This window comes from Antechinus flavipes, chromosome 4, assembly GCF_016432865.1.
Source record: "Antechinus flavipes isolate AdamAnt ecotype Samford, QLD, Australia chromosome 4, AdamAnt_v2, whole genome shotgun sequence".
Taxonomy (NCBI): domain Eukaryota; kingdom Metazoa; phylum Chordata; class Mammalia; order Dasyuromorphia; family Dasyuridae; genus Antechinus; species Antechinus flavipes.
In genome coordinates this window covers 211,890,565-211,918,460 of record NC_067401.1, presented here as the reverse complement: position 1 = coordinate 211,918,460, position 27,896 = coordinate 211,890,565, and the positions used below count along the sequence as shown (strand labels likewise).

Genomic DNA, 27,896 nt, shown 5'->3' with positions numbered 1-27,896 from the left:
GGCATAATTTTTTTTTAAACACAATGTGCTCTCATGTTTATATTTTATTTATTATTATCATTTATTATTTTTATGTTATTCAGTTGTTTTTGATTGTCCCTGACTCTTCATGAGTTTTGGATGTTTTCTTGGCAGAAATACTGGAGATATTTGCCATTTCCTTCTCCAGTTCATTTTATAGATGAGGAAACTGAAGTAAAGAGGAATAAATGACTTGCCCTGGGTCACACAGGTAGCATCTAAACATAAATTTGAATTCAGGTCTTTCTGACTATTCACTTCCCCACCATGTCTCTGTGTTCTGAGTTAGTAATTCTTATAAATATTTTCAATGGTTATCTGGGATTTTTGACCAATGTTCTTTCATGTGACTATTGTTTTGGAACTTTATAAAATATACCAAGATAAGACATATCAACACATGTTATTTGTGTTTTGACTGCTCCACTAATGAGACTTCCCTAATACACCCCTCTTTTTTTTGACCTCCCAATTCTCCTGAGACACAGCAATATCGAAATTAGGTCACTTAACTCTACAATGGCTTCTAAGTGTTCAAGTAAAAGAATTAATGCAGCAGAATTCATTGTTGTCTTAAGAAACTGCCACAGCCACCCAATAAGGCAAGATTCTCCACCAGCAAAAAAGATTATAACTCACTAAAGAATCAGATGATAGTTAACATTTTTTAGCAAAATTTTTCAATTAACATATGTATATTTTTTTAAAAACACAATTCTACTGTATACTTAATAGACTATGGCAATAAACATATTTTTAATATGTGCCCAGAAACCAAAAATTTATGCACACCAGAAAAACATAGGGTAAGTAATAATGTTGTTCTGTATTTATTAGCAAGGAGTACATGTATAACCAGATGGACCTTGTTTTCACTTGTGATAAATAAATACAATCCTTATTATAAAATAAGGGACGTTACACATACTTAAGTTTCAGAAGTTTCAGCTAGTTGGGTATATGCAGAATCAACATTTAATTTTGGCTTGGGCATTTGCTAACTTCTGAATAACAGGAGCTACAGGCATACCTTGGAGATAATGAGGATTCTCTTCCTGACCACCACAATAAAGTGATCACAATTAAAGTAAGTTATACAGCATGTTTTTCTAGTATGCAAACTAAGAATCTAAAGCTTGAACTACTCAATTTAATCAGGATTTATTTATTAAGCACTTATTTTTTTAAAAAATAAAATTTTATGGCTGATTTTTGTTTTACCAAAATTTCTCCCAGTATCCTTCTTTGTCCCAAAGAGACATTCAATAAAATAAATAATACTTTTTTTGAGATAAAATGAGAGAGAAAATGTCAACCAAACTTATCAATACACTGGAAAAAAATCAATCTAGTGTTGCATAGTGACTGACCTCCCATCCCTGAAAAAGAGTGGGGTAGGAACATCCTCTCATATCTCTTCTTAAAGATTATGACTGTACTTTGCAGTTCTGCAACATTCACTTTTTAATGTATGGTATTTCTTTCATTTACATTGTTGTAAACATTTCATATACTGTTTCCTTGGCTATGCTTGTATCACTTCATGATTTTTCCCATGCTTCTTTCTATACAGTCGTCATAGTTATCACTGGTACAGCATATTAATTTCATTACAACCATGTATCACAACTTGTTTAGCCACTTTCCAATCAATGGGCATCTAATTTGTTTCCAATTCTTTGCTATAAAGAGCACTTACTACTATGAGAAAAGCATTGTATTACCTGTGAGAGATTAATAAAAAGACAAAAACAGATCTTACAATTCACTAGGGATGATCTAACATGTAAAAAAGTAAAGTATATTGTAATGGGCTGAGGCTTGAGTTGATGCACTGAGGTCCCAAGTCCATGAGGCTAAATTGGACCATACTCTATTAATATATATCCTTGGAGAAAGAATGGCCCTGCCCACTCTTTGTGCAAGTCCTGATGTGTTGTATAGGAAATGACGTTTTTGGTGGGTGGAGGCAAGGGAGTGGAAAGGGAAGCGGAAGGAGAGACTGCTGGCTGGTGTCTTGACACAGCTGCTCGCATTGCCATTGTGACAGCCCTTAGCTCAGATCTCCCTCTGCTATCAGGCTTCCTGTCACAACTGCCCACATTGCTATCGCAATCCTTCTTGCCCATATTGCTATCGCAATCCTTTTTCACCTCTTCATTTCAATAAAGATTGAAGATTTTTCCCTTAATCTGAATTCCTGACTCCGGCTGATTTTAAATACGCGGTCATCACAGTATATACCTAATCATCTGAGAAAGAAGAAAGCCCAAAAGTTGTAGCACATAAGCATTAAAGGAAGCTAGAGATTTTGAGTTAAAAGAAGCCTGTTTAAAATAAAATGAAATGTGGCTTCAGAAAATGGCAACAAAGCCAGTCAATACAGCTAAAACAGAATGATGGAGAATAATGGTAATCTCTTTTATCTCAAAGCTTAATCTTAATTAGATTAGATTAATAAATGTATATCTTGCTTGAGTCTCCTCTTTCTCCAGAAGTCCAGTACTGCAATAGCAATTGCCTATTGACTATTTCACACTGACATGCCCACATGTGTTTAAAAACTCAGTATGAAATGAGTGAATGAATGAATGAATGAATGAATGAAAAATCCTTTTGCCAACATCTATGTAATCACCTAGTTTGGCAATTTAAGCATTATACTTCAGTCCTCTAAGATCAAATACAATCTCTTCTGCTTAGCTTTCAAATCCCTTCACAGCTTGGCTCCAATCTTCTTCTATTCCCCATCATTATACATTACTCCTTTCCTATATTCTTCAATACAGCCAAACTGCCCTTCTTGCTATTCCTCATACAAAAAGAACTCCTAACAGGTCTATCTGAATGTATGGTCTGCACTCTAACCTCACTGCCAATTCTAAGATCTCCATCTTCCTTCAAAATTCTACTAAAGTGTTACATGAAGCTCTTCCTAATCCCCCAAATGCTAGTGTCTTTACCTTTCAACATCATATTTTCCCCCTACCAGTAGAATGGAAGCTCCTTGAAAGCAGTGATTATTTTTTATTTTTGTTTCTCTATTTCCAGCATCTACACAGTACCTGGTATATAAGTGAGGCTTAATAAATATTTCATTGATCAAGTGTAAAAAAGCCTGTAAGGCTAGGTTTCCAGTCATATTTTAATGGTCATTAAGCTTCAGAATTTGCATTTTTTACCAGACGCACTAGGGATACCCATTGTAGGGAAGTAACATAGATGTGTTACACTAATAAAAAACTCTAAAATTTCATCTCACACATCTAATTAATTGACAAAGACATCACTAGAGGGAAATGCCTATAAACTGGCACCTGTATGGAATGTGGAAGATAGACAACAGAAGAGAACCAGTAAAAATTAGAAATCAGAAATCCAATTTAAGAGGCTATTGCAACAGTTCAGATGATAAAGAGATGGCCAATGAAAGAAAAGGAATAAATGAAAAATACTGGGACAGAAGAATCCATAATACTTAATAACTGATTGGAAGTAAAATAAAATAGTCACAGGAAGAAAGATGACTATGAGGCTGCAAACCAAATGATGATTGGATAAAGAAAATGTGTTTACTTTTGGACACTGTGAGGTTAATAGGCCTTTAAGATAACTGCTTGCTTGGTGGATAGTCTAATTCAGGGGAAAAATCTACTACATCTACTAGAATCAAAAGATCTGGGTTCAAAGTTTGAGCCTCTCACTTACTTGAATGCCCTTGGACAAATCACAATCTTTCCTAAGATCTCATTTTTCTCAGTTGTAAAATGAGGTATTGGGATTTGGTGGCTTCTGAGATACCTTCAACTCCAGAGACTGAGGATGAATTTAAAAGGTATCTGCACAGAGATATGGTGAAGTGACATGGAATGTCTTGACTCCTTTCAAAATGGAGTCATTTGTTCAACATAAAAAATTAATTTCTGATAAAATGATTTATGTTCTTCTTAGAATTCTCATATTAATCCTCTCTAGACATCTGTATTTTTGGCAAGAGAAACACCAATGTTCTAGTCTAATTAGACTTAAGAATGAGAGATAAGTCTCTCTCCAATCCTTTCTTCAGTTGCAAAACTGACAAGACTGCTTAAAACAAAACAACCAACACCACGAAAACAAAAACAAAAAACTGTAAATGTCTCCCTATTGCTTCTATGATAAAATACAAATTTTTTCAGCTGGCATTTAAATAATACCACAAGTTGGCTCCCTATCTAGTCTTCCCAAACTTATTTAATGTTACCTTTACCTACCTACTGTTCAAATCAAACTGGTTCACTGGCTGTTCCCTATACATAACATTTCTACCATGCTTATTCGCAACTAAAGTTGAAGATAATTGTGGAAATATGTATAAAAGAACTGCACGTGTTTAACATATACTGGATTAGTTGCTGTAGAGGGCAGGGGATGGGGAGAAGAGAGGGAAAAAAATTTGGAACGTAAGGTTTTACAAGGGTGAATGTTAAAAATTATCTAAGCATGTTTTAAAAATTAAAAAAGCTTTAATAAAAAAAAGAATGCAAGATAGTAAAAAAAGTTGACTATCAAGATAGTAAAAAAAAAAGTTGAATATCTGGGTATGTATTCATTTCTCATCTCTGTCTATTTAAAGACAAATGACAGATGACATATAGGTAGAAAAACAGGTGAATGAGAGGAGAGGGAGAAAAGGAGAGAGAAAAGACAGAGGAGAGGGATAAGAGAGGAAAAAGAGCTCCCTAATGGAACATTTGTGGGCTGCTGAGACCCAGAGTATGAACATCTTTGTTCATGCTAAGAAGTGGTGTAAGCCTTGGGATCTGCTGAGATATATAAAGTTTAAAACTTTGAGGAAGCATTGGCATGGATAATGGAGCTCACCAGCATAAATTATGAGGATAAGTAGATGAAAGAAATGACAAGAAAAAAGAAGTCCACAATAAAAGGCAAGTTTGACCTCTGAGGAAAGAACTCCAAGGGCAAAAATAATTAGTTGTATATATTTTCTAGTACTACCATTATTAAACTAATTCTCTCATATCTCAGTAAAAGTAATCTGGTATTACTTCTCAATTCCAGCTATTAATATAGTTGCTGCAGGTCACAGAAACACAAGTTTAAAAAAAACAAGCTGCTTCTTAATCACAAAATCAGGAATGATATGATAGTTGATTATTTTACATACCAACAAAATGCATTCTATATTGCAAGCTACATAAAATATAAAGTTTATTTTTAATTCTAATTCCTAACATTTTCCAATTCTATCTTTTTTATCCGCATAAATTCTTGTTATGCATATATTAAAAAGCATGAGATGAGAATAAGGCAATGAAACTAACTTCTCAAATGCTCCTCAAAAATTGGATGCCTATATATTCCTGTGTTTGAATCACTGTAGTTTTACAAATTACCTCGGCACCTCTGAACACTTAAAAATATCATGCAGCGGTGAAAAAAAAATAGAAGACAAAACATCATAAAATCAAAACTGTTATTTTGTCTGAACAATATCCTATATGTCTAGAAAAAGATTAGTATTGAAATCATATTCAAATAGTTTAAGATTACATTATGTGGTGTGAGGGACACTAGAGTAGGAAGAAAGAGATTGCTATTTCAGTCCTTCAAAGCAGTTCGACATTACACACAAAGGGTGACTAATAATTCTCTAGTTTATTCAGTTTTCTATTTAATTTTTCCTTTAAAAATAAAAATTCAAAAAAGCATTCTCCAGTTGATAAATGGTCAAAGGATATGAACAATTTTCAGACTAAGAAATTAAAACTATTTCTAATCATATGAAAAAATGCTCTAAATGACTACTGATCAGAGAAATGAAAATTAAGACAACTTTGAGAAACCTTATACACCTCTCAGATTGGCTAAGATTATAGGAAAAAATGGTAAGTGTTGGAAGGAAAGTAGGAAAATCGGGACACTAATACATTGTTGGTGGAGTAGTAAACTGAAGAACCATTTGAAACTATGCCTCAAGGGCTATTAAATTGTGCATACCCATCCATCCAGCAGTACCTGACTGGGTCTGTATCCCAGTATGAAGAGATTAAAAAAAAGGGGGGGGGGGGAAGGACTCACATGTGCAAAAATGTTTGTAGCAGTCCTTTTTGTAGTGTCAAGGAACTGGAAACTGAGTGGATGCCCATCAGGAGGAGAAAGCTGATTAACCTATTATGGAATGTTATTCTTCTATAAGAAATGATAAGCAAAATGATTTCAGAAAGGTCTGGAGAGACTTTGCATGAACTGATGCTAAAATAAAGTTAAGTAAAACCAAGAGAACATTGTGTACAGTGAGTAACAAGACAAGATTATGCAATGATCAATTCTGATGGACATGGCTCTTTTTAACAATGTGATGATTCAGACTAACTACAATAGACTTGTGATGGAAAGAGTCAGCTGCACCCAGAGAGTTTGGTGGGGACTAATTGTGGATCACAATGTAGTATTTTTCACCTTTTTGTTGTTTGCTTGCTTGCTTTTTGTTTTCTCATATTTTTTCCCTTTTTTGAGCTGAATTTTCTTGGTGCAGCATAATTGTGAAATATATATAGAAGAATTATTCATGTTTAACCTATATTGGGTTACTTGCTATTTAGGAAAGTGGGTAGAGGAAAAGGAGAGGAAAAAAAATTTGGAACACAAGGTTTTGCAGAGATGAATGTTGAAAACTATCTTTGCATACATTTTGGGAAAAAAACATCTTGATGTTTCTATTTTTCTATTTTAAAAAATAGAAATTCAAATGAATAATGTTATATACAAAATATATTTTGAATTTTTGGATTCTCTCAACATAAATTAATTTTTTAAATAATTCAAATTTTTAAAAACTTTTTTGCTATAAAACTAATCTATATAAATCTAATAATGAAATGACAGCCATTAAGTCACCTGCTCAATTTAATTATAAATTTAATAAAAGGAAGTAGGTTCTTGACTACTAAAGAAATCCTGAGCGCTGATATTCTACTACCACTTATAATGAAATGGTTTCATAACTTTTAAAATAATATTAAAAACAGAAACAGAAACAAAGCAATGATCCTTCTAGAAAAAGTGCTAAATTTACTCATAAGCCACAATATATTTTTCTGGGAATAGATCATGGACATGAGTCATTTTCACTTAAAATTTACTATATTTTAAATACAAAAGAATTAAAATAATTAATCACGATTTATGACTGTGAAGCAAGAAAAATACTACATTTTAAAAACAAAAATAGAAGGAACAACAATTAACTTACTGGCACTTGAAACATTTTTGTGAACACACCCACTTTTGCTTTTAAGCTGCTGAATCAAAAATGCCACAAAGAGAACAGGTTGTGCATTAACTTGTAATAATAGTTGTAAAGTCTTTATAAAGCTTTCGAAAATAGGAGCTACCCCCATGCCATTCTGCTTTTTACTTTTAGGTTCAATAAATACTTTCTATTTACCTTCTTTTCCAAGAAATTTGCTATTACTAGTTTTTTCTGTTCCCTTTAAGTAATTCTTTAAAAAAAAAAAAAAAGATTTTATTTTTCAAATACATGTAGAGATAGTTTTCAAACTTCACTTTTGCAAGACTTTGTATTTCAAATTTTTCTTCCTGTATTCCTCCTCCTCCCAAGACAGCAAGCAATAAAGATTAAACATGAGCAGTTCTTCTAAATATATTTCCTTATTCATCAAGCCACATAAAAATCAGATCAAAAGGGGAAAAAAGACAATAAAAAGCAAGTAAACAAACAACAAAAGATGAAAATACTATGCTTTAATTCATATTCAATCTCCAAAGTTCTCTCTCTGAATGCAGATGGCCCTTTCCATTACAAGTCTAACGGGAATTGCCTGGAATCATCTCACTGTTGAAAAGAGCCAAGTTCATCACAGTTGATCATCACATAATCTTGATGTTTCTGTGTGCAATGAGCTCTTGATCCTGTTCCAAGTAATATTCTTGTATTCCTATTTGTAAATACCATTTCAGATGGTGGTGGTGGCAGAGGATGATGAAACATCAAGATGGCTGAGAAAGGCAGAAATAAATTCTCCTGAACTCTCCCAAATTCCTCTCCAAACAATTTTAATACTTCAAACTTAATTCTAAAGCTGCAGAATCCACAAAAGGATGAGATGAAATTTTCTAGCCGAAAACAATTTAGAAGGTTGACAAGAAATATTTGGGTAAGAATGGAGCACAGATTAAGTGTCCCACCAAACAAGCAGAAGGCCTTGAAGATGACAGAATTAAAAGCAGCAGCAGCAGCACCTCTGAATCTCTCAGATGGTAAGGGAGTCAGACAATGGGTCAAAGGGAAATTACAGGGTCCTTTTGCTGCCCCTAGATGTAGGACTCTACTGCACAGCCTACTCTCTTCCATCTAGGTCACAGTACTAGGATGAAAAAACAGCACCAAGCAAATCAAAGTTTGAAGCTGCAGGGAAGCAGGACCATTGTTCATAGTGTGAGGGGCAGAAAAGAGTGCTTATGATAACAGACTAGAGCATAGTACAGGAGAGTATTAAGCACAGCTCTCCTTAGATCATACCACCTTGGAAGAACTGAAAACTAATAGAACCCCAGAACTAGCTCTGAAAACGGATACACAAAAAACCTAAAGCTTGGAACTCTGTGCCCCGCACCACCCAGTAGCAGAAGCCAACTTTAACATACAGATAAAAATCAAAAAATGGGCAGCTAGGTGGTGCAGTGGTTAGAGCACCAGCCCTGAAGTCAGGAAAACCTGAGTTCGAATCTGGACTCGGACACTTAACACTTTCTGGCTGTGTGACTCTAGGCAACTTACTTGACCCCAATTGCCTCAGGAAAAAAAAAAAAAAGGCTAGAAAAATAAGCAAGTAACAGAAAAAGAATTTGACTATACAAAGTTACTAAGGTGACAGGAAAGAGAACAAAAACTCAAGGTGACAACAAAATCAAAACTAAAAGAAAAATGTCAACTGGTTGCCTCAACCTCTCACCCTTACAAAGAATTCCTATAAGAGTTCATAAAATTATATGAGAGGTAGAGAAAAAATTGGGGAGAAATAAAAGTGATGCAAGAAAATAATAGGAAAAAAGTAAAGAAGCCATGCACATGCGTGCGCGCACATACACGCGCGCACGCACACACACACACACACACACACACACACACACACGTGCTTAAGAAAATACTTGAAAAAACCAATTGGCTAAATGGTAAAAGAGCACAAAAGCAAAATAAAAAATTCCTTAAAAAGTAAATCTGACCCAAATGGGAAAAAGATATATAAATAAGAGAATTCCTTAAAAAGCAAAAATGGCAAAATAAGGAAAGAATGTTAAAAAGTCATTGAATAAAAGAACTCCTTAAAAAATAGAATTGGTGAGATGGGAAAAAGAGGTACAAAAATTCCCTGATGAAAACAATTCCTTTAAAAATTAAAAATGTACATTTTTACATATTAAAAAATGTACATACCTAAATTGCGCATCAAGTTTGCTCAAACTATTGACTATGTGAGACACCAAGAAACAATAAAACAATCAAAACAATGAAAAAATAGGGGGGAAATGTGAAATATCTCATTAGAAAAACAACTGACCTGAAAAGAGATCCAGGAGAGTACTCAAGAATTACTGGACTACCTGAAAATTATGATTTAAAAAAAAAAAAGAGCCTCAACAAGTATAAAGCTGCTTTGTCCAGAGTGACTCTGTAGGCTGAGCTATCCTGGAGTTAAAATGAGACACCACAAACAGAATATACAGCCACAGCAGTGTGAAAACCCTACAACTTTAGGAATGCCCAAAGGTAGAAAAAGTAGGGCCTAGTTTTAAGTACTATAGAACAAGCAGCAACTACCCATGCCATCGAGGAGTATAGGTGCAGAGTTTGACTCAAACACAAGCTCCAAACTTAGGCACTGAGGTGAGAATATATAAACAAATCAAAGAAAATGCCAAATATGATGCAGAAAAATCTTGCACTGAGAAATTAACTGAGAAAGAAATGAATACAAAAAAGAATAACTCCAATACAAATTCATGTAGAGCCTGAGAGAGAAAAATGTCCTGAACAAAAGGAGAACAAGAGTACCTGGGGAAAAAAATGGGGCACAATACTGGAATAGTTAAGAGAAGAAAGAACAGTAAGAAGTGATACCTTAAGACAGGAAGAATGACTTAATGAGACAAAAATAATATAAAATTAAAAGACTAAAAAAAAAATGAAGAAAATGTAAGGAAAAATTATGAAAAGCACTAGAAGATCTAGAAAATAGATTATGGAGAGAGAATCTAAGAAATTATGCAAGACTACCCTCAAAAGTCTAGAGATCATACTTCAAAATTTTAAGTAAAAATTGCCCAGATCTCTTAGAAACAGAAAGTAAAATGAAAATAACATATTTCATAAATTTCACTTTCATATGAAATAGTCAAAGGTAGGTTTAACACAATTACATTTATACATATTGTTGTTCCACAGTTCTCTCTTATTATCCTGACTCAATTTTCCTAATTATCCTGACTCAGTTCCCCTAAATTATCCTGCCTCAGTTTCTCTGATTGTTCTGCTCAATCCTGCAAAACCACCTCTTTCTTCCTCTTAATCAGAATATTTGATATGGATAAAAGATCTTATATTTTAGAATATCAGAATGCCTCTCCCCATATCTCAAGCAATCAAAATATCAGATACTGTCTTATCAAAATGCCTTTCCCCATCTCTAGGGTGTCTCCCCCCACCCTGTCAGAGTCCCATTCCCACTTCAGCATCTGGACTCTGCCCCTGACTCGGCCCTTGTGTCTGAGCCACTTGTATGTATGTAATTGAGAACTCAGATTGCTTGCTGGATTCTTGGAGACCATAGTCTCATTCAGCATTGAATCCATGCTGCACCAAACCATGAATCCATTTGGTCCCAGTAAATCTCTCCCTTTCAAATAAATTATTAAATACTCTCTTATCTCTACCTTGCCTCAGTTTTTCCAGCATTACAATATAAGCAAACAAACATCATGCTATGAATACTATGCAACACTCAACAGGCGTAAACAGGAGACAAAGAGGATGTAGTGAAAGGATGGATATAAATAAAACAGATTCTTATAATGGAGGAGCAATAAGAAGGAAATTAAACATATTTAAATTGAAGGCCAATCTAGAAGAAAAGTAAAAATATTGTTTAAAAAAACAAAACAAAACATGATCTCCAACCAAGCAACATAGTGATCTCAAAGAGGATGCACAGGGTTAAAAGGATCATGGGCTTCTCAGAAAAACATAGGAAGTTAAAAACCAGTAAGACAGTTGCACAAAATTTAATACAAACACAATGGTTAAAATTTCAATACAAACATCAAATCTGTAATCAATCAAAAAAAAAATTTCAAATATAAAGGATACGGAATGCAAATAATATAATGCTGGAGAAAGTGAGGCAAGATAGAGATTAGAGAAAAATTTAATAACTTATTAAATTGGGAGAGAATTACTGGTCCCAGAGCTGAATGAGACTATAGTCTCCAAGAATTCCAGCAAACAATTTGAGTTCTCAATGACATATATATATATACACTTGGCTCAGACTCAGAGGGTAGACTCAGGTAGAGGTGGAGTCAGGGTGCTGAGAGCGGGACGGGACTCTGACAATCTGGTTCTGATTGAGGGGAGTTGAGGGGAGGAATGGGGGGAGGAAAGGTATCTGACATTCCAATAGCTTGGGATGGGGAGAGGCATTCTGATATTCTAAAACATAAGATTTTTTATCCTTATCAAATATTCTGATAAAGAGGGAGGAGAGGAGGTTTTGCAGGACTGAGCTTTGAGCTGAAGCAGAGAAACTGAGTCAGGAACTGAAGAGAATAGTGTTCCAAAGAGCACACAGTTCAAGACACAATCCGAAATTACTCTGCAAACCTGAGCCTAATCATCGATGACAATAAAAAAATTTTTTTAATAAAGATATTCAATAAAAGAATCATTTGAAATAATTTTATAGTAATACAAAGTAAATAAATACAACCAAAAAAAGTACAAGTAACAAATTATATGTTCTCTAGGATCTATTAAAGATGGAAGGAGGAAAAAAAAAAAGACACCAGTGGGGCTCTATAAAAGAGTAAATAAGAACCACTCCCCCAAAAAGCAATAGTATCTCCGAAGGATGAGCCATTCTATCACGAGACAAGGGAAAGAGAAAGCTCGTGGTAGGAGGGCTAAAGAAATAGTAAAGATACACAACTTTTATACAAGAGATTACATTACAAGTAAGAGAGCATAGAGAAGGAGAGGGGGAGGCATCTAATTGGTTGTTGCTATCCAGAGAGATTGGAATGGAAGATTTCTGTATGCCCGAAATCGCCTGATTTCTTTTTTTTTTATAATTTTTTATTGATAGAACGCATGCCAGGGTAATTTTTACAGCATTATCCCTTGCATTCATTTCTGTTCCGATTTTTCCCCTCCCTCCCTCCACCCCTTCCCCCAGATGGCAAGAGTCCTTTCCTTTACATGTTGAATGAGTTGCAGTATATCCTAGATACAATATATGTGTGCAGAACTGAACAATTTTCTTGTTGCACAGAGAGAATTGAATTCAGAAGGTATAAATAACCCGGGAGGAAAAACATCTGATTTCTAGGAAACAGAAAATCAGGCCGTCAGTCTTCAGATATAGCTGGCCAAGGCTCAAGTACATATGGGCCTGCATATACACATATACATGTCATAAGGAAAAAACAGAAATAATGAAAATAAAATACAGAAAAAGAATTCACATATTCCTGTAAATTCTTTATCTTTTATTTCTTTATTCCACACATGTTTAATAAGGGAAAGGAAAAATAAAGTATTTGTTCAATTAAAAATAATTTATTAAATAAAATGAAATATTAAAAAATTTGATAAGAGAATAATGCTTCCTAGCTTTACAGTAACAGATAAGGCTTTCAAGAGGAGACTGTATTTGACCGGTATGAACAAAGGCACTAAGATAAATTAAAGCAGGAATAGAAGGGGAATAATAACTGGGATGTAACTTGAAAGGGAATTTATGAGATAAGACTTTAAGGAAAGAGAGTTAAATTGTGGATGGAAGGTCTTTCTTGCAAGAGGTAAGGCATTCAAAACTTTTATCTAGCATGAAGTTAGTTAGATGAAGGCAAGTAGTATGACTACATTCTTTACTGAATCACTTACTTCATTAAATCTGCAGCAAGTCTGGGAAACTGCTGAAAAATATATGTAAGAAAATATATATGATAAGACCTATTATTATCAAAGTATAATATTAATGATGTTTATCTTGAGAGGGGAGGTTGTCCCACTCAATAATCTAGACTTACTTACTGCCAAGTGATATCTCTATCACCAAACAGTCACCATATTCCCCTTATCTTTTCTGTCTGTCTTCTGTTTCTTTCTCTTCCTTACTCTCCCCCTCCCCTCTTTCCCTCCTTTCTCTCTCTGTCTCACTTTTCCTTTGTCAAAACAAACTTTCAAGGAAAGCATCTGAGACAGAGTTATACAAGGTGTCTAATATAGTGACATAAATAGCATGAAATATGATTGAGAAAAAAGGTCAAATTCTAAATAATAAGTGCTAATCTAAGGAACTCTGTATTTTACAATATGGGCAAAAGTGAGCCATTCATCTGGGAGGCAAGGAATAAATATGATCAAAACCAAGGATTACAAAAATAGTTTTGGCAGATGAGTCAAATAAACCTTTTATGTCTCTGAAGTCCCTTTCTTTTCCCACTTAAAAAAAAAAAAATGCTTTTTTTTCCTCAATATTTTTTCCCTTGGGTGTTGTGAATATTTCCCTAGGCCTAAGAAGTAAAATCCTCCAATTAAGCACCACTAATTTCAAACTTTGCTGTTTCAGTTAGTGAATTCACAAAAATTCCTTCTTCTGAGCTATATAAAACTTTAGTATAAAAAATAAATAAATAAATAAAAAATATTCCAAATTTCTGGTAGCAGAATATTTCCATATTACATTAGAAAAATCCTTTCAGAAAAGACCATAATATATCAGTAAAAGTGCTGAATTATATTAAATCTAAAGAACCTGGTTCAAACCCCAGTTATACCACACAACCTGGCTAATCCTGGAAAACCCAAATAACTATTCTCAACAGCCTTGGCTTTCTTTTCGGTAAAATTTAGAGCTTGAATTAAATGACTTCCAAGGTCCCCTTTTAAAATCTAAAGTAAATATCCCATTATTCTCTAGACTCTTCCCTGCATCACACTTCATTTATACTTCTCATTTGCAAAAACATGATAACTCTTTATATTATAAATTACTTAAATTTGAATCAGGTCCTTCCTTCCCATACTTCAAACAAGATAATAAATTCATTAAGGCAGGAACAATATTTTATTAATCTTTGTATTTCCTCTATATCTAGTATAATATGACCACACATATCAGCCTCTTCTTAATTTTACTAAATCTAAAGCATTTATAACATTAGGTGAGGTGATTCAAGCCAGTTCCAATGATTGTCTTGTGATGGAAAGAGCCATCTGTACCCAGAGAGGATATAGAGGGGACTGAATGTGGACCACAACACAATATTTTCACCTTTTTTATTGTTGCTTGCTTACATTTTGTTTATTTTCTTATTTTTTCCTTTTTGATCTGATTTTTCTTGTGCATCATGATAATTATGGAAATATGTATAGAAGAATTGCAAATGTTTAACAAATATTGGATTATGTATAGATTACTTGTCATCTAAGGGAGGAGATTGGGGTGGAAGGGAAGAAAAAAAATTGGAGGACACAAGGTTTTGCAGGGATGAATGTTGAAAATTATTTTTACCTATATTTTGAAAATAAAAAGCTTTAATCAAAAAATAAAATAAAATAAAATGACTGTTAGACTAGATCATATCTAAGATCTAGGACAATTCTAAAGGTTTATGATTCTTATCAAATGTCTTTCTTCACTTGAATTCTTGCTAAGTTCAGCTCTTTACATCTAAAAGTAAAGCTCTAATGAACTTTTATTTATAACCATTTAAGTTTCCTTAACAAAAAATGCATATCTTGGCTTTTGACAGAGTTTAGTCTACTTTTAAAAATCTTTAAACATGCAAATAGAGGGGGCAGCTAGGTGGGGCAGTGGATAGAGCACCAGACCTGAAGTCAGGAGGACCAGAGTTCAAATCTGACCTCAGACACATAACACTTAACCACCAATTGCCTCAGCAAAAAAAAACAAAACAAAACAAAAACAAAACAACAACAACAAAAAAACATCAAAAATATTTCCCCAAAGTGATTAGGATTATAAATCTGGGGGGAGGGGAAGCTAGAAAGAGGGGGGGGGCAGAGAAAGGGAGAGGAAAGGGAGATGGGAAAGGATGCATTTATTAAGGGCCTTCTATAGGTCAGGCAGTATCCTAAACACTTTATAAACATTATCTCAACGTGCCACCTAACTGTCAAATGAATCTAGAGATAAAAGAAAAAAATCTGATTAAGAGGTTAAAAGAAAAAGCAAGCAAAACCATGGCTCAGGCTAAAGAAAGTCAGAAACAAGATGGTTAAGCAGACCAAACAGAATTAACTTTTCTCCCACAACTCCACCAAACAGATTTAGAAAACACAAAAAACTGAATCCTGACTGAGAAATTTAAGTGGGGGAGGGGACCAGAGAAATCACAGTGAATCATTTTTCCAATTCAGGTCAGCATAGTAATATAAACAGAGAAGTATGTGGGTACTGTGGATGAGGTATAGTCAGTAATAGTCACGTGGAGCAATCCATCATAGGAAAAGGCTGTACATCAGGACAAAAAAAAAAAAAAAAAAAAAAAAAAAACACGTATCCAAGTAAAGGAGATCTAAATTTGTACAGTGTGCAGGAATATGACAAATGCTGCATAAGTTCCCAGTCACAGATCATAGATCCTGGATAGAAAGAGGAGAGAATCCTATATTCAGAGTTGGCATTCAGAGTTATGGAGCATCACAAGTCCTAGAACAAGAAACATAACAAGGATCAAGCCCAGAAACAATCAGTAGCTGTATGACACAGGTTCCTTATAAGAAAAATGGGATCTCATTCACATCTAAATTCCAGCCCAGTCTGAAATCTGATGAAGAATCACAAGGGGTCAAGAACCTAACTTAAACTTCTTTGCTCTAAATAAACAGAACTTTATGAATGGCAAGAATAGATGAGAGCAACAGCAATCTACAGACAAAATGCAGAGTTGAGACCAGAAAACCAGAAATCAAATTTTGCCCTGAATTAAACCAAGTTAGGAGCACTAATATCTTGCAAGTCTCTATTCTAAGCTAACCCTGAGATCTTGGAATAAAATAGCATGCAATATCATCTCAAGAAAGCATCAATAAAACCAGACCAGGCATTTCCTCCAGTATAGAATACAGCCCTAACAAAGTCTAGAAGTAGCCTGAGAGAAGCAAACAAATAATTATGGTGACAGGAACCCTTAAGATTACAGATCCATAAGAAAATGACTCCAATATAACTACAAAGTCTCAGAAAAACATAAAGAACATAATTTTAAATTAGAATTCCTATAAGAGAGGAAGGGTTTAATAAAGAATTTTAAACTATTTTTTTTTTTATAAATAAAAGTACTGGAGGAAAAGAATGGAAAATAATAGTCTGAAATGAGAGGTACAAGACCTTGCTCAAGTAACAAAGTCCCTGAAAATTATAACAGACCAAAAAAGAAAGCAATGACTCCATTAGACAATAAAGAATGTTAAAAAAATAAAGTCAAAAGGCTCAAAAGAGTATAAGAAATATGAGGTATTTTATGGCAAAAACAACTGACCTAGAAAATCAAGGAGAAATAAAGAAGCATTGGAATTCTTGAAAGCTAAACCCCAAAAAGGATCTAGATATTTAAAGAAATCTAAGCACTAAAGCCCCAAGGAGCTAAGGAGTACCAGTTCAAGAGTAGCAATAGTAGTCATCAAAGATTATCCAGGAACAAGGCCTTGATCAGACTGATTTTATTCTACCAAGAGAACTAAAGTAGTACAAGAAAGAATATACTATAAGGTAACATACGTTTGCTGCTATTATATCTTCAAAGGAAATATCTCTTTTCTAAAAGCTTTAAAAAAAAATCCTAACATTAAAAATTTTCCCTCCATACCACTATCATAACTTAAAACTGATATTTTTCTCTTTTTTCTCATCTTAAACTGAGAAGATAACAATAAAGCAAATAGGGGGAAAAAATAGGGTAGAATAAAAGTAGGAACTAAAACAAAAAGACCAAGAAAATAAACATGGAAATACTGATTACCTAATCTGACCTAATTCTTTAGCATCATAGTTTCTGCTATTGGGCAGACAAACTTAGAAGCAGCATAAAATTGCTCCTATTTGGTTAGAAAAGTAATTTTTTTACATAAGTACTTTCAAGCGACAGGGATATTAGATCTAGAAACTCCAGCAATAATATTAATTTTAGAAATTCTAGCAAATCACTAAGAGAAGGAAAAGAAAGGAATTGGGAAAAGAAAAGAAAAAAAATCTCTTTCTGGATGACATGATAGTTTAGTTTACTCAGGGAAAAAAATGCTGAATTTATCAAAGCACACTCATTATCTAAAAATACATAATTATAAAATATTTCTTAAAGAAATAAATAACTTAAGTAACTGAAGGAACATTCAATGATTATTACACAATCATGTCACAGTATAATGAAAATAACAGTATATCAAGTTAAGTTATAAACTCAGTCATATATCAATCTATAGGGATACTTTACAAAGTTAGACAAAATTGTAAAATTACAAGGAAAAACAGATATACTAAGAAAATAAAGTAAAAAGTAGGCATCAAGGAGGAATATTTCCAGACCTCAAACAATATAAAAAGAAATAATCATCAAAAGCTTTTGGTACTGATTAAAAAATAGAAAAAGTAAGATAAATGAAACATCCTAGATAAGGACAAAGTGGAAATTAAATAGAACATATTAACTCCTCCCCAGCTCACCAATTTTTTTTTTTTAACTTAGAAAACTCCTTGTTTGCCAAGAATTACTGGAAAACTAGAAAGTCCCTTGACAGAAATAGACTTAAATCAATATCATATACCATTTTTTAGCTCCTTTTTATATGTTGTTATCTTCATTGGAGTACAATAACTTTTTGAAAGCAGAATTCTTTCTTCTTTTTCTTTGCATTTGTATTCCTAATGATTAGCACAGAATATTTCACAAAGCAAGCACTTTTAATAAATACTATTTCATTCCCTTCCCTCCCCACCCCACCGCAGGAAAAAGAAGCAGATAAAAATACAAAGTAGGGAAAGTACTTTCTATCAAATTGATAACTGTCTGATATTCAAAATATACAGACAATAAGAATATATTTGATCAAAATATATTCTCTGATATATAAGTATTCAAAGGAAATGAGCAAATATTTCCCAAAATTGCTATTAATTTTAGCTAATTAACAATTAACTTTTGCTACTATTAATAATCATAAGAATGCTCCAAATTACTCAAGAGAAACTCCTACTATTCCCTGGCTATTCAAAGCCCCATGTGTTGAATTCTCTCCTTTAACAACTGTCTTCTGGTTCTGGCTTCTTTCAAGTCTCGCGAAAAACCCAAGTTTTGCTGCAAGCAGCTTTTCCCAAGTCTTCCTTAATGTTAGTGTCTTTCCCTCCAAGATTACTTTCAATTCATCCTATTCTACAGTTTGTTTATATATGGCACAGCATGACATAGTATGGTATGGTTTGCATAATCTCCTTGCTATTCACTTAAAATTGTTGGGAGCTATTTCTGTCTTTCATTTTTGTTATCCCAGTATATGTATGTAGTAAGTATGTAGTAAGCCCTTAATAAATGCTCGTTGGCTTGACTTGAATGAACAGCTAAATAAATTGTGATGCATAACTGTAACAGAATATACTGTGTATAATATGAGAAGTATGAGAAGTTAGGTTTCTACAGATACTGTCACAATACTATGAAGGGAGGGGTGAAGTTATCTTGTTAAGGTATCTCCATGAGTCAAGGAACAGGCTGAACAACAAAGTTCCTAAATAAAGGGGCCCAGGCTTAAATTAGCCCAAACTGACTAAAGTCAATTATAGGACACAAGCCTTTTGACATATGGAATAGAAAAATAAAAGGGATTGTAAAGCCAACCAATTATAATTTCTGTGACCAAGTGTAACTATATTCTGACATTTAATCCAACCAATCCAAATCTTGAAGGGAAAGGTAATGAAGGGAGAAGTAAACTAACAGTATCTGGCTTGCTTCTGGTTCTATTAGTGTGTCCTCCTTGAGAGTACACCTGCTTCTTTTAAGAACTGAATAAAGAATTCCTCTTTCATTCTAAAAGAGCATTGGTTATAACACTACTCCTGGATTAGCTTACACAACTGGGAAAGCAGTGGGCAGCGGCAGCTCCTCTTGGGCTTACTCCCGGATCCAAGTTCCAGGAAGACTTTTGATAACAATAAATAATGAATACAGATTTATATGAGCTGACAGAAAGTGAAGCAAGCAGAACCAAGAAATCCAAATATACAATTTGTTGTTGCTGTTTTGTATGTCAAACTTTTCATAATCCCACTTAAAAGTTTTCTTGCAAAAGATATTGGAGTGACTTGCAACTTCCTTCTCCAGCTCATTTTACAAATGAGAAAACTGTTTAAAGTGGTTTGCCAGGATCACACAAGTACTAAATGTTTGAGACTTGATTTGAACTCAGATCCTCCCAAGTCTAGGTGTCAAAGGCCTGTTTGAACTAGCTGTCTATATAATGTTAATGTAAATTTAAAAAAGCATCAACAACAAGGAAATTATCAAAACTGAATGCTGCAAAATTATAATAACCAATTTAGACCCCAACAAAGTCATATGAGAGGATCCCTTCCCCTTCTTTATCTCCCTTGCAGACTGAAGAACCACAGGTGTGGAACATAACATTTAATGTTAGCTTACTTTTTTTTTTCTTATTTTTAAAAATTTGTATAAGAGAGGAGAGAGGGAAGGGAAATGAATAGTATATATAGGGGACATTAAAAAATAAAGGACATCAATAAAAATTTATTTTTAAAAAATTAGGAAAAAAAGATAGAAATGCTTTATAAGTCCCTGGAGGAATAAGAGATGTTCAAGAACAAAATTCTGAACACAAAGAGAGAAGCAACTCCATTGAAAAAGAAAAATAGGTCTTCTCTGAAGAGATTAATACACAAGTAACTCACAACCAATTTAGATCTAACAAAGAAATATACAGAAAATAGAAGGAAAATCATGTAAAAGATAATGTTCTGTAAAAAGAGTGAGATGAAAGCTGAATTTCATAAGACACTGAGTCCAGTAAAGAACAATAATAAACAGGTCATCTCCATAAAGAAGATAATTGAGAATCCATAGGGAACTAATAGGATTCAATGAAAGGATAGGGATAAATAATCTCAAGGCAAAGTTTAGGGAAGGGAAGGAAATATAAATAAATAAATATATATTTTATATATGATGATCCAGGAAAGGAAAAAAGAAAAACTAAAGTTTCTGAACCTGATGGGGACCCATAAGTAGAAACTAGTACCTCAAGAAATTATGGATACCTTGGGGAAACTTGATCACTTTATCTTAATAGAGAAGGAAAAGATAAGCAGGACACACATCCTTGGTTTGCAAATGAGAAATTTTCAGAAGTTCACAAAAACTTACAGTATCCATATTATATAAATTGTATTACAGAAATCTAAAAGACAGAAAAAGATAAATTCTCATAAGCACAAACATTACAAATAACTCAAATCAGAAAAAGAGGGACCTGGGGATTTCCAGTTCAAACAGTACCATAGAATGTCAGGGAAGAAAACAGCTCTTGTACACACAGAGCAGCAATGTTCAAAAAAAGGCACCAATTAACAAACAAGAAATACAAAGAAAAATATGAATATCTTCCTTTATATAAAGAACTGCACAGAAAGATGGCTGAAGCCACAAATTTTGGAAGATGATTTATACACAGATTAGAAGTCCACCAAGAGAAAAACAAGACTTGGTACCAACAGCCCTAAAAGACAGAAAATCTTGGAATATGATATTCCAAAAGACAAAAAGTAAAAGCCTTGAAACCATGCTACCTAAGGATTCAATCCAAGGAACTAGGAGATATCTACTCTGAAAATGAGAAGAGCTATTATGTGAAAGAATTAAGAGCTTGTCCTAATTGGCTCTATCAGGTAGAGTTAGATCTACCAAAAGGAAGTTGCAGGGGCATGTTTGAGAATGATATAACGAAAGTCTTCCCAACAATTAATTGTAGTTGTATAAAAGTATATGTTTGTCTTCAGTCTCTCTTCTCTTTCTCTTTCTCTTCTCTCTCCCCCCTCTCAAGGAGATAAAATAAGATTTTACTTTTCTACTTAAGTATTCTTAGTTCCTAAAAGTTCCTAGAAGACAAGGATCTTATCTGTAGTCTTTAAAAGCTGAGCATGATTCAACAACTTATTTAATCGAATTGATTTGCTGCTACTAAAACTTCTGTGTCTTTTACTTCTTGAACTACTGAACAACTCCAATTTTAAGTGCCTCCTACTTTAGATATTAACTTAGGTAATATTAAAATAAAAACAAAGATATCATGAAATGAATATGATTAGTTGATTTCCTTGGCTAAGATAGGAAACAAAACATCTAACAGATCAACAAAATATAATATAGTTACCCAATTCTTTTTTTTTTTTTTTTTGCATGAAGCACATTTCCAGCCAGGCACTGTTCTAATCACTTCACAATGACCTCACTAAATTCTCCCCAAAATCCTTATTTTGCATCCTAAGCATTCACAGGTGACTCATTTAATAACCAATCTGAAATGGTGCTATAGAAAAAGCATGGTGCTAGAAGTCAGAAATACTCAAGTTCAAATGTGACCTTGGAATAGAAGTATACATAAGTATACATACTATAAGGGAGAGGGTGTGTGTGTATGTATGTGTGTGTATGTGTCTGTATACAAAAAAAACGTGTCAATTGGAGGCCTTCTTGCAGTGCTGGCTGGGAAGGTACAGAGAGACACATTTTGCAACATAGGAATGGATAATAGCACCTAAAATCCAAGGGTTATTTTGAAGATTAAATGAAGTAACATTTGTAAGTGACTTAGCACAACATATTAGGTATCAGAATAAATATTATGTGATTGTTATAAAAATTAAATGAAATATAAAATATCCTATAAAACATAGCTATGTAAATATTAATAATCATTAAAGTATAACTGTGACATATAAAGTATAAATATTACATATAGAGGCAAAGAAAATATTTGTCATATGATATTATTCTTTATAAAGAAAAAAAGTAAAAACTGCACATCAGAGAACAAAAGAAAACCTAAAAGAAGCAAAGGAAAAAATGGATAGTCATGAAATACAATGTCTTTTATTAATATATATGCTTTCTAGAAATAGAAATTTATTGTTACATATTTTGAATCCTCCCTGATGTTCTGCTGGGTACATGGCAGTATTTTTTTCCTATTTTGTTTTTCCTTATTTTGCATTTAATTTTTAAATAAACACATACTTTTAAAAAAGGAAAAAAATACATCATAGTAGATGTACAAAACACTACTAATACTATCCATGACAAGACAAAAATTCAGCTTTACTCTGAAATGATTTCACCTGTATTTTAAAAGATAACACAACAGAATTTTTTAAATAAATTAACAAAAAGCTCAAAATTTGCAAAAGATATGGAAAAAAGTTATAAAAGTACTTACCTTAACAAAATTATCAGGAAACATCCCCCTTCTTCCATTTAGTTCTCCTTCTAACCATCCTTCCTCTTCTAGTTTTTTCACATTTCTGATGACATCTCCAATACGAATGGTCAGTTCATCATCATGTACTGCATCATAGTCATACTCCACAATATAGTCAACTGAAAGGAAAAAATCAAATTAATTATAATCAGTTATGACTTATAAAATAATCACAATAACACATGTGCTAGATGAAATTACTACTTGACCACTAAAAAAACCATTTAATTCAATCATCTAAAATTAGCAAATCCAACAAAAAGATCCTTTTGGGGAAATTTTTAGTCTCTAAGCTCTAATTTTTTTTTTCTATTAGAGAAAAATAAGTTTATAGGCTTTTATTATTTTATAATTGGCATGTGTGTTTGGGGGAGAAAAGAGGGAATAAATCTTTAAGGTTCATTAACTTTGCTATGCAATTTTTTAGATTGTTTTAATTTTCTTATAATTTACTATAAAGGGAAAGATTCTAAGTAACTGGCAGTGTAGAACAGAAAATTCAAGAGTTCCAGATTTCCCCTACAAACAAAACAAAACTGCTCCTTAGGATGATCTCAGATGAGGGAAAAACCAAGTCCCTGGGCAGAAGAGGAATATCCTCCTGAGACAGCCCTAAAAGATCCAAAAAAAGACCCTAAGACCAAAGTTAGATCCATATGAAGTGTAAACTCCTCCAGGATAGATCTGCAGGAAAAAACAAGCAGGGAGACCTGGGATCAGCGGGGTTGGGAAGGTAACCTAAGCCACAGAATTTTCACCTCTTCCTAACAGCAAGGGTAGTCAGAGGTCAGGAAGAACTCTGCTGATTAGGAACAACCAGACTGAGCAGTGCGGCAGAAACTGACAAGGAACTACCACATGGGAGAGTGCAGAAGCAGTGAGGCAGGGACTCTAGGGACACTTGACAAGAGGGTGGAGGTAGTCGTTTGGGACTCCAGATCAGAGGGGAGAGCTAAAGTGAAACCAGAGGCACTATACTTGCCATCCCAATACCTACACTAATAGTTCTCTTAAAAAAAAAAAAAATCAACAGGCAGGAAAAAAGAACCCAACCATAGAAATTTACGATGGAAATAGGGAATACTGGGATTCATTTTCAGAGGAGGACAATGAAGGTTTTTTTTTTTTTTTTAAGTGCTTTCTATTCCAAAGAATAATGTCAAATGGCTAAGAATTTATAAAAGATCTCAAAAAAGACAAAAAAAAATTTTTAATGAAATGAGACAGATAGGAAAAACTAAAATAATAATAAAATAAGAACCATCCAAGAAAAACAAGATGATTATTTGGAGGGGGAGAGGATAGGAGAAGTTAACTAATTAGAAAAGGAGAAACAGAATCTTAGAGAACAAAATAATTCTTTGAAAATTAGAATTGGGCAAAGGGAAGCCAGTGAAGCTATAAAAGAACAAGAAATAAATCAAAACAGAAACAGTGTGAAACATTTTGTAAGAAAAACAACAGATCTGGAAAAATAGATCAAGAAGAGAAAATATAATAATTATAGAACTATCTGAAAGCTGTGACCACAAAAAAAAAAAAAAAGACTGGCACAATAATGCAAGAAATAAAGAAATTGTCCTACTATATAACCCTGGACAAGTCACTTAACCCCAATTGCCTCAGTAAAAACAAATAAATAAATAAATAATTGTCCTGAAGTGATAGAAAACAAAAGGAAATTAGAATTAAAAAAAAAAAAAAAATTACCTATCGTCCTCTCAAAGAGATACTACAAGATGGCACTCTTTTTTTAGTGGCAAGGAACTGGAAACATCAGTTGGAGAATGATTGGATAAGTTATGGAATATGAATGTAATGGAATATTATTGTTCTGTAAGAAATGATGAACAGGCTGATTTCAGAAAGGCTTGGAGAGATTTATACAAACCAATGCTAAGTAAGTAAAGTGAAGAGAACTAAAAGAACACTATACACAAGATTGATGATGATCAACTGAAATGGATGTAACTTTTCAGCAATGAAGTGATTCAGACCAATTCCAATAGACTTGAAATAAGAGAGAGCCATCTGTACGCATTGAGTGTGGATCACAACATAACACTTTCACCTTTTTTGTTGTCTGCTTGGTTGTTTTTTCTTTCTCATTTTTTCCCCTTTTGATCTGATTTTTCTTGCGCAGCATGATAAATATGGAAGGATGTTTAGAAGAATTACACATGTTTGACCTATATCGGATTACTTGTTTTCTAGGACTAATAGAAGGACGTTTAGGAGAATTACACATGTTTGACCTATATTGGATTACTTGATTTCTAGAAAGGACTAATAGAAAGAAAAAATTGGAACACAAGATTTTGCAAGAATGAATGTTGAAAACTATCTCTCTGTGTGCATTTTGAAAAATAAACAACTATTATTAAAAAAAAATTTTAAAGAGATGCTACAAGAAAAACATATAGGAATATTATTGCTAAATTTCAAAATCCCCAGATCAAAGAGAAAATTCTACAAGAAGCAAAAAAAAAAAAAAAAGCTGGAGCTACAATTAGAATTATACAAGATTTATTAATAACTACAATAAAATACCGTAGGTCCTGTTTTTTAATATATACACACATACACACATATATATGTATGTATATATAGAGAGAGAGACAGAGAGAAAGAATCTAAAGAAGTAGGCCTGTGTGTCCAAAAATATTAGACCCAGCAAAACTATAATATTGAATAACAAAATAAAACAAAAAAAAATGGACATTCAACAAGCTAGCAGATTTCAAGGACTTTGTTTCAACCAAATCTGAACGTGATGTAAAATTTAATATATAACAACCAGCATCAAAAATTAATTTCAAGGCACTCAAGAAAAATAACAATTTTTTTTTATGTTTTTTACATGAAAATAGTAAACCATATGTTTAAGATTAATATCAGTAATTGGATAGTTCAAAAGAAAGATTGGAACAGAGTTAAGTGTGATTCTCACTCTAAAAGCAAAACTATCTAGAAAAGGTAAAAGTAGTAATTATGCTATATAAATGATGCACAGAGGAAGAACCCACACAGAGGCTTTAGAGTGGGGAAGAGAGTTGGTAGTTTAGAAAACCTGCTCACATCAGGAATGAGTTAAATAGGGAACAACAGCATCCTCCAAAATCTATAGAGAAATAAGGGATGTAGGGGAACAGGACTAAGATAGGATATGAAGGATATTTAAATTAAGGTGAGCCAGATAAAGTATATGAATTAATAGGAAGGGGATAAAAAGAGAGGAAAATGATGGGAGAAGGTAAAGGAAGGGACCATGGATGAGGTAGGTTAAAAAACAGCAAAGCAAGTTAAGGAAAGAATTATCATATAAGAATTAGCAGCGATAGGAAATAAAAGATATACACAAACACAATAACAAAAATTAAGGGTAGAATTTATTAGGGAAAAATAGGACTAGTAATTATTGATCTAACAAAGTCAAACTTAAAAGATTCAATCAAAAGAGAAACCTACATTATATGTCAGCTATATTAATACTGCTTTAGATAAATTATGTGTAAATTATGTGCTATGTGTATATTATATAAGTATGTAGGTATATGTATACATAGAAATATATGTATTATACATGTGCTTAAGGAAGGGATCATGGATGGGGGAGGTTAAATAACAGCAAAACAAGTTAAGTAGTAGAATTAATATACAAGAGTTAGCAGGGAGAGGAAATGAAAGATATACACAAACACTATAACAAGGATTAAGGGTAGAATTTATTAGGAAAAAAATAGGGTTAGTAATTATTGATCTTAGACAAAGTCAAACTTAAAAGATTCAATCAAGAGAGAAATCTACATTATGTCAAGCTATTTCAATACTGTTGTAGAATTTATGTATAAATGTGCATATATATGTGTGTATATATGTATGCAATTGTATGCATATATAGATATATATGTATTGTACATGTGCTTGTGTGTGCACATGTGCTTCTGTGTGAATGTGAATATACCTGAATTTAAGAAGTAGCTTGCTTATTAGAGAAGGTGGACTGAGGGGGGGATAAAAGTAGGAAGAAAAAAAAAGTAAAACGTGTAGAGCAGAGAACAAGAGAATACAACCTTTAAGGAAGCAAAGAAAAGATGGACATCCATTAATACCATCTCTTCTATTATATATGCTTTTTGAAATAGAAATTTATGATTACATATTTTGAATCCTCCCACATGTTCTGCTAAGCACATGACAATGTGGGGTTTTTTAATTTTCTTTTTGTCTTTCTCTATTTTGTTTTTTATTTCATTTTTAGTTTTAAATATTAAAAAAAATTTACTAAAAGGAATATAGATCCACACATAATTAGTAACTTTATTCAAACTCCTCGAGTCCTTGTTCTATAAAGAACATAAAATTACTTAAGGAAGAACAAACTCCATTTGACAACAGCTGAGAAAAACTGAAAAGTATATAGCAAAAATTAGTTTTGCCATATGCAAGAATAAAGTCAAAATGTATACACAAACTTAACATAAAATGTTAACACCATTTTTAAAAAATTATTCTATTTTTTAAAAATATAAGACAATGACTTTAGAGACACAGAGAGGAGAACTGGCCTGGAAGCCAAGAACTGGATGTGAATCTGGTCTCTGATATATACTGTAAATCCAGTCTAATATAGAAGTGGTACCTGGACAAATTACTTAATCAGAACTCTAAGCAACTCTAAAACTTGATTAGAAGAAAAAGGTAGTTAATCATCAGGGTTCTTATATCAAGGAAATTCTGTCCTCTCAATCCAAAACATAAGAAAATAACACAAATATTTATCATCATTACCACATAGAAGTGGTCAGAAGCTTAAAAGTATTTTATCCTTCTTTGTTTTTCTACTTCATTCCATAAACAATCAGTTCTCCAAAAAAGAATTTTGGTCTTTTATGAAAGAATGCTCCAAAATTCAATACTAAGATAAAAAAATAAACCAAACTAATTCTAGTAGTCCATTTTACAGCCAGCAAATCGGAAAAGATAACAAAAAATGAAATTAAGTCAATATTAGAAGGACTATAAGAAGTGAAGATGTGAATTGGTTTAGATATTCTGGAAAGCA

General features: G+C 33.0%; 1 protein-coding gene across 7 annotated transcripts in view; it reads right to left on the bottom strand.

The window, feature by feature from the left end:
- CD2AP (CD2 associated protein) overlaps positions 1-27,896 on the bottom strand; it is a 188,958-nt gene that overhangs the window by 126,142 nt on the left and 34,920 nt on the right. For all 7 annotated transcript variants that reach the window (XR_007953545.1, XM_051997108.1, XM_051997109.1 and 4 more), the window contains exon 2: positions 22,790-22,950. Coding sequence is in view for 6 of the 7 variants with exons in the window: in XM_051997108.1 (XP_051853068.1) it covers positions 22,790-22,950 (161 nt within the window). In the remaining variant the exon portion in view is untranslated. The remainder of the gene's footprint in view (positions 1-22,789; positions 22,951-27,896) is intronic.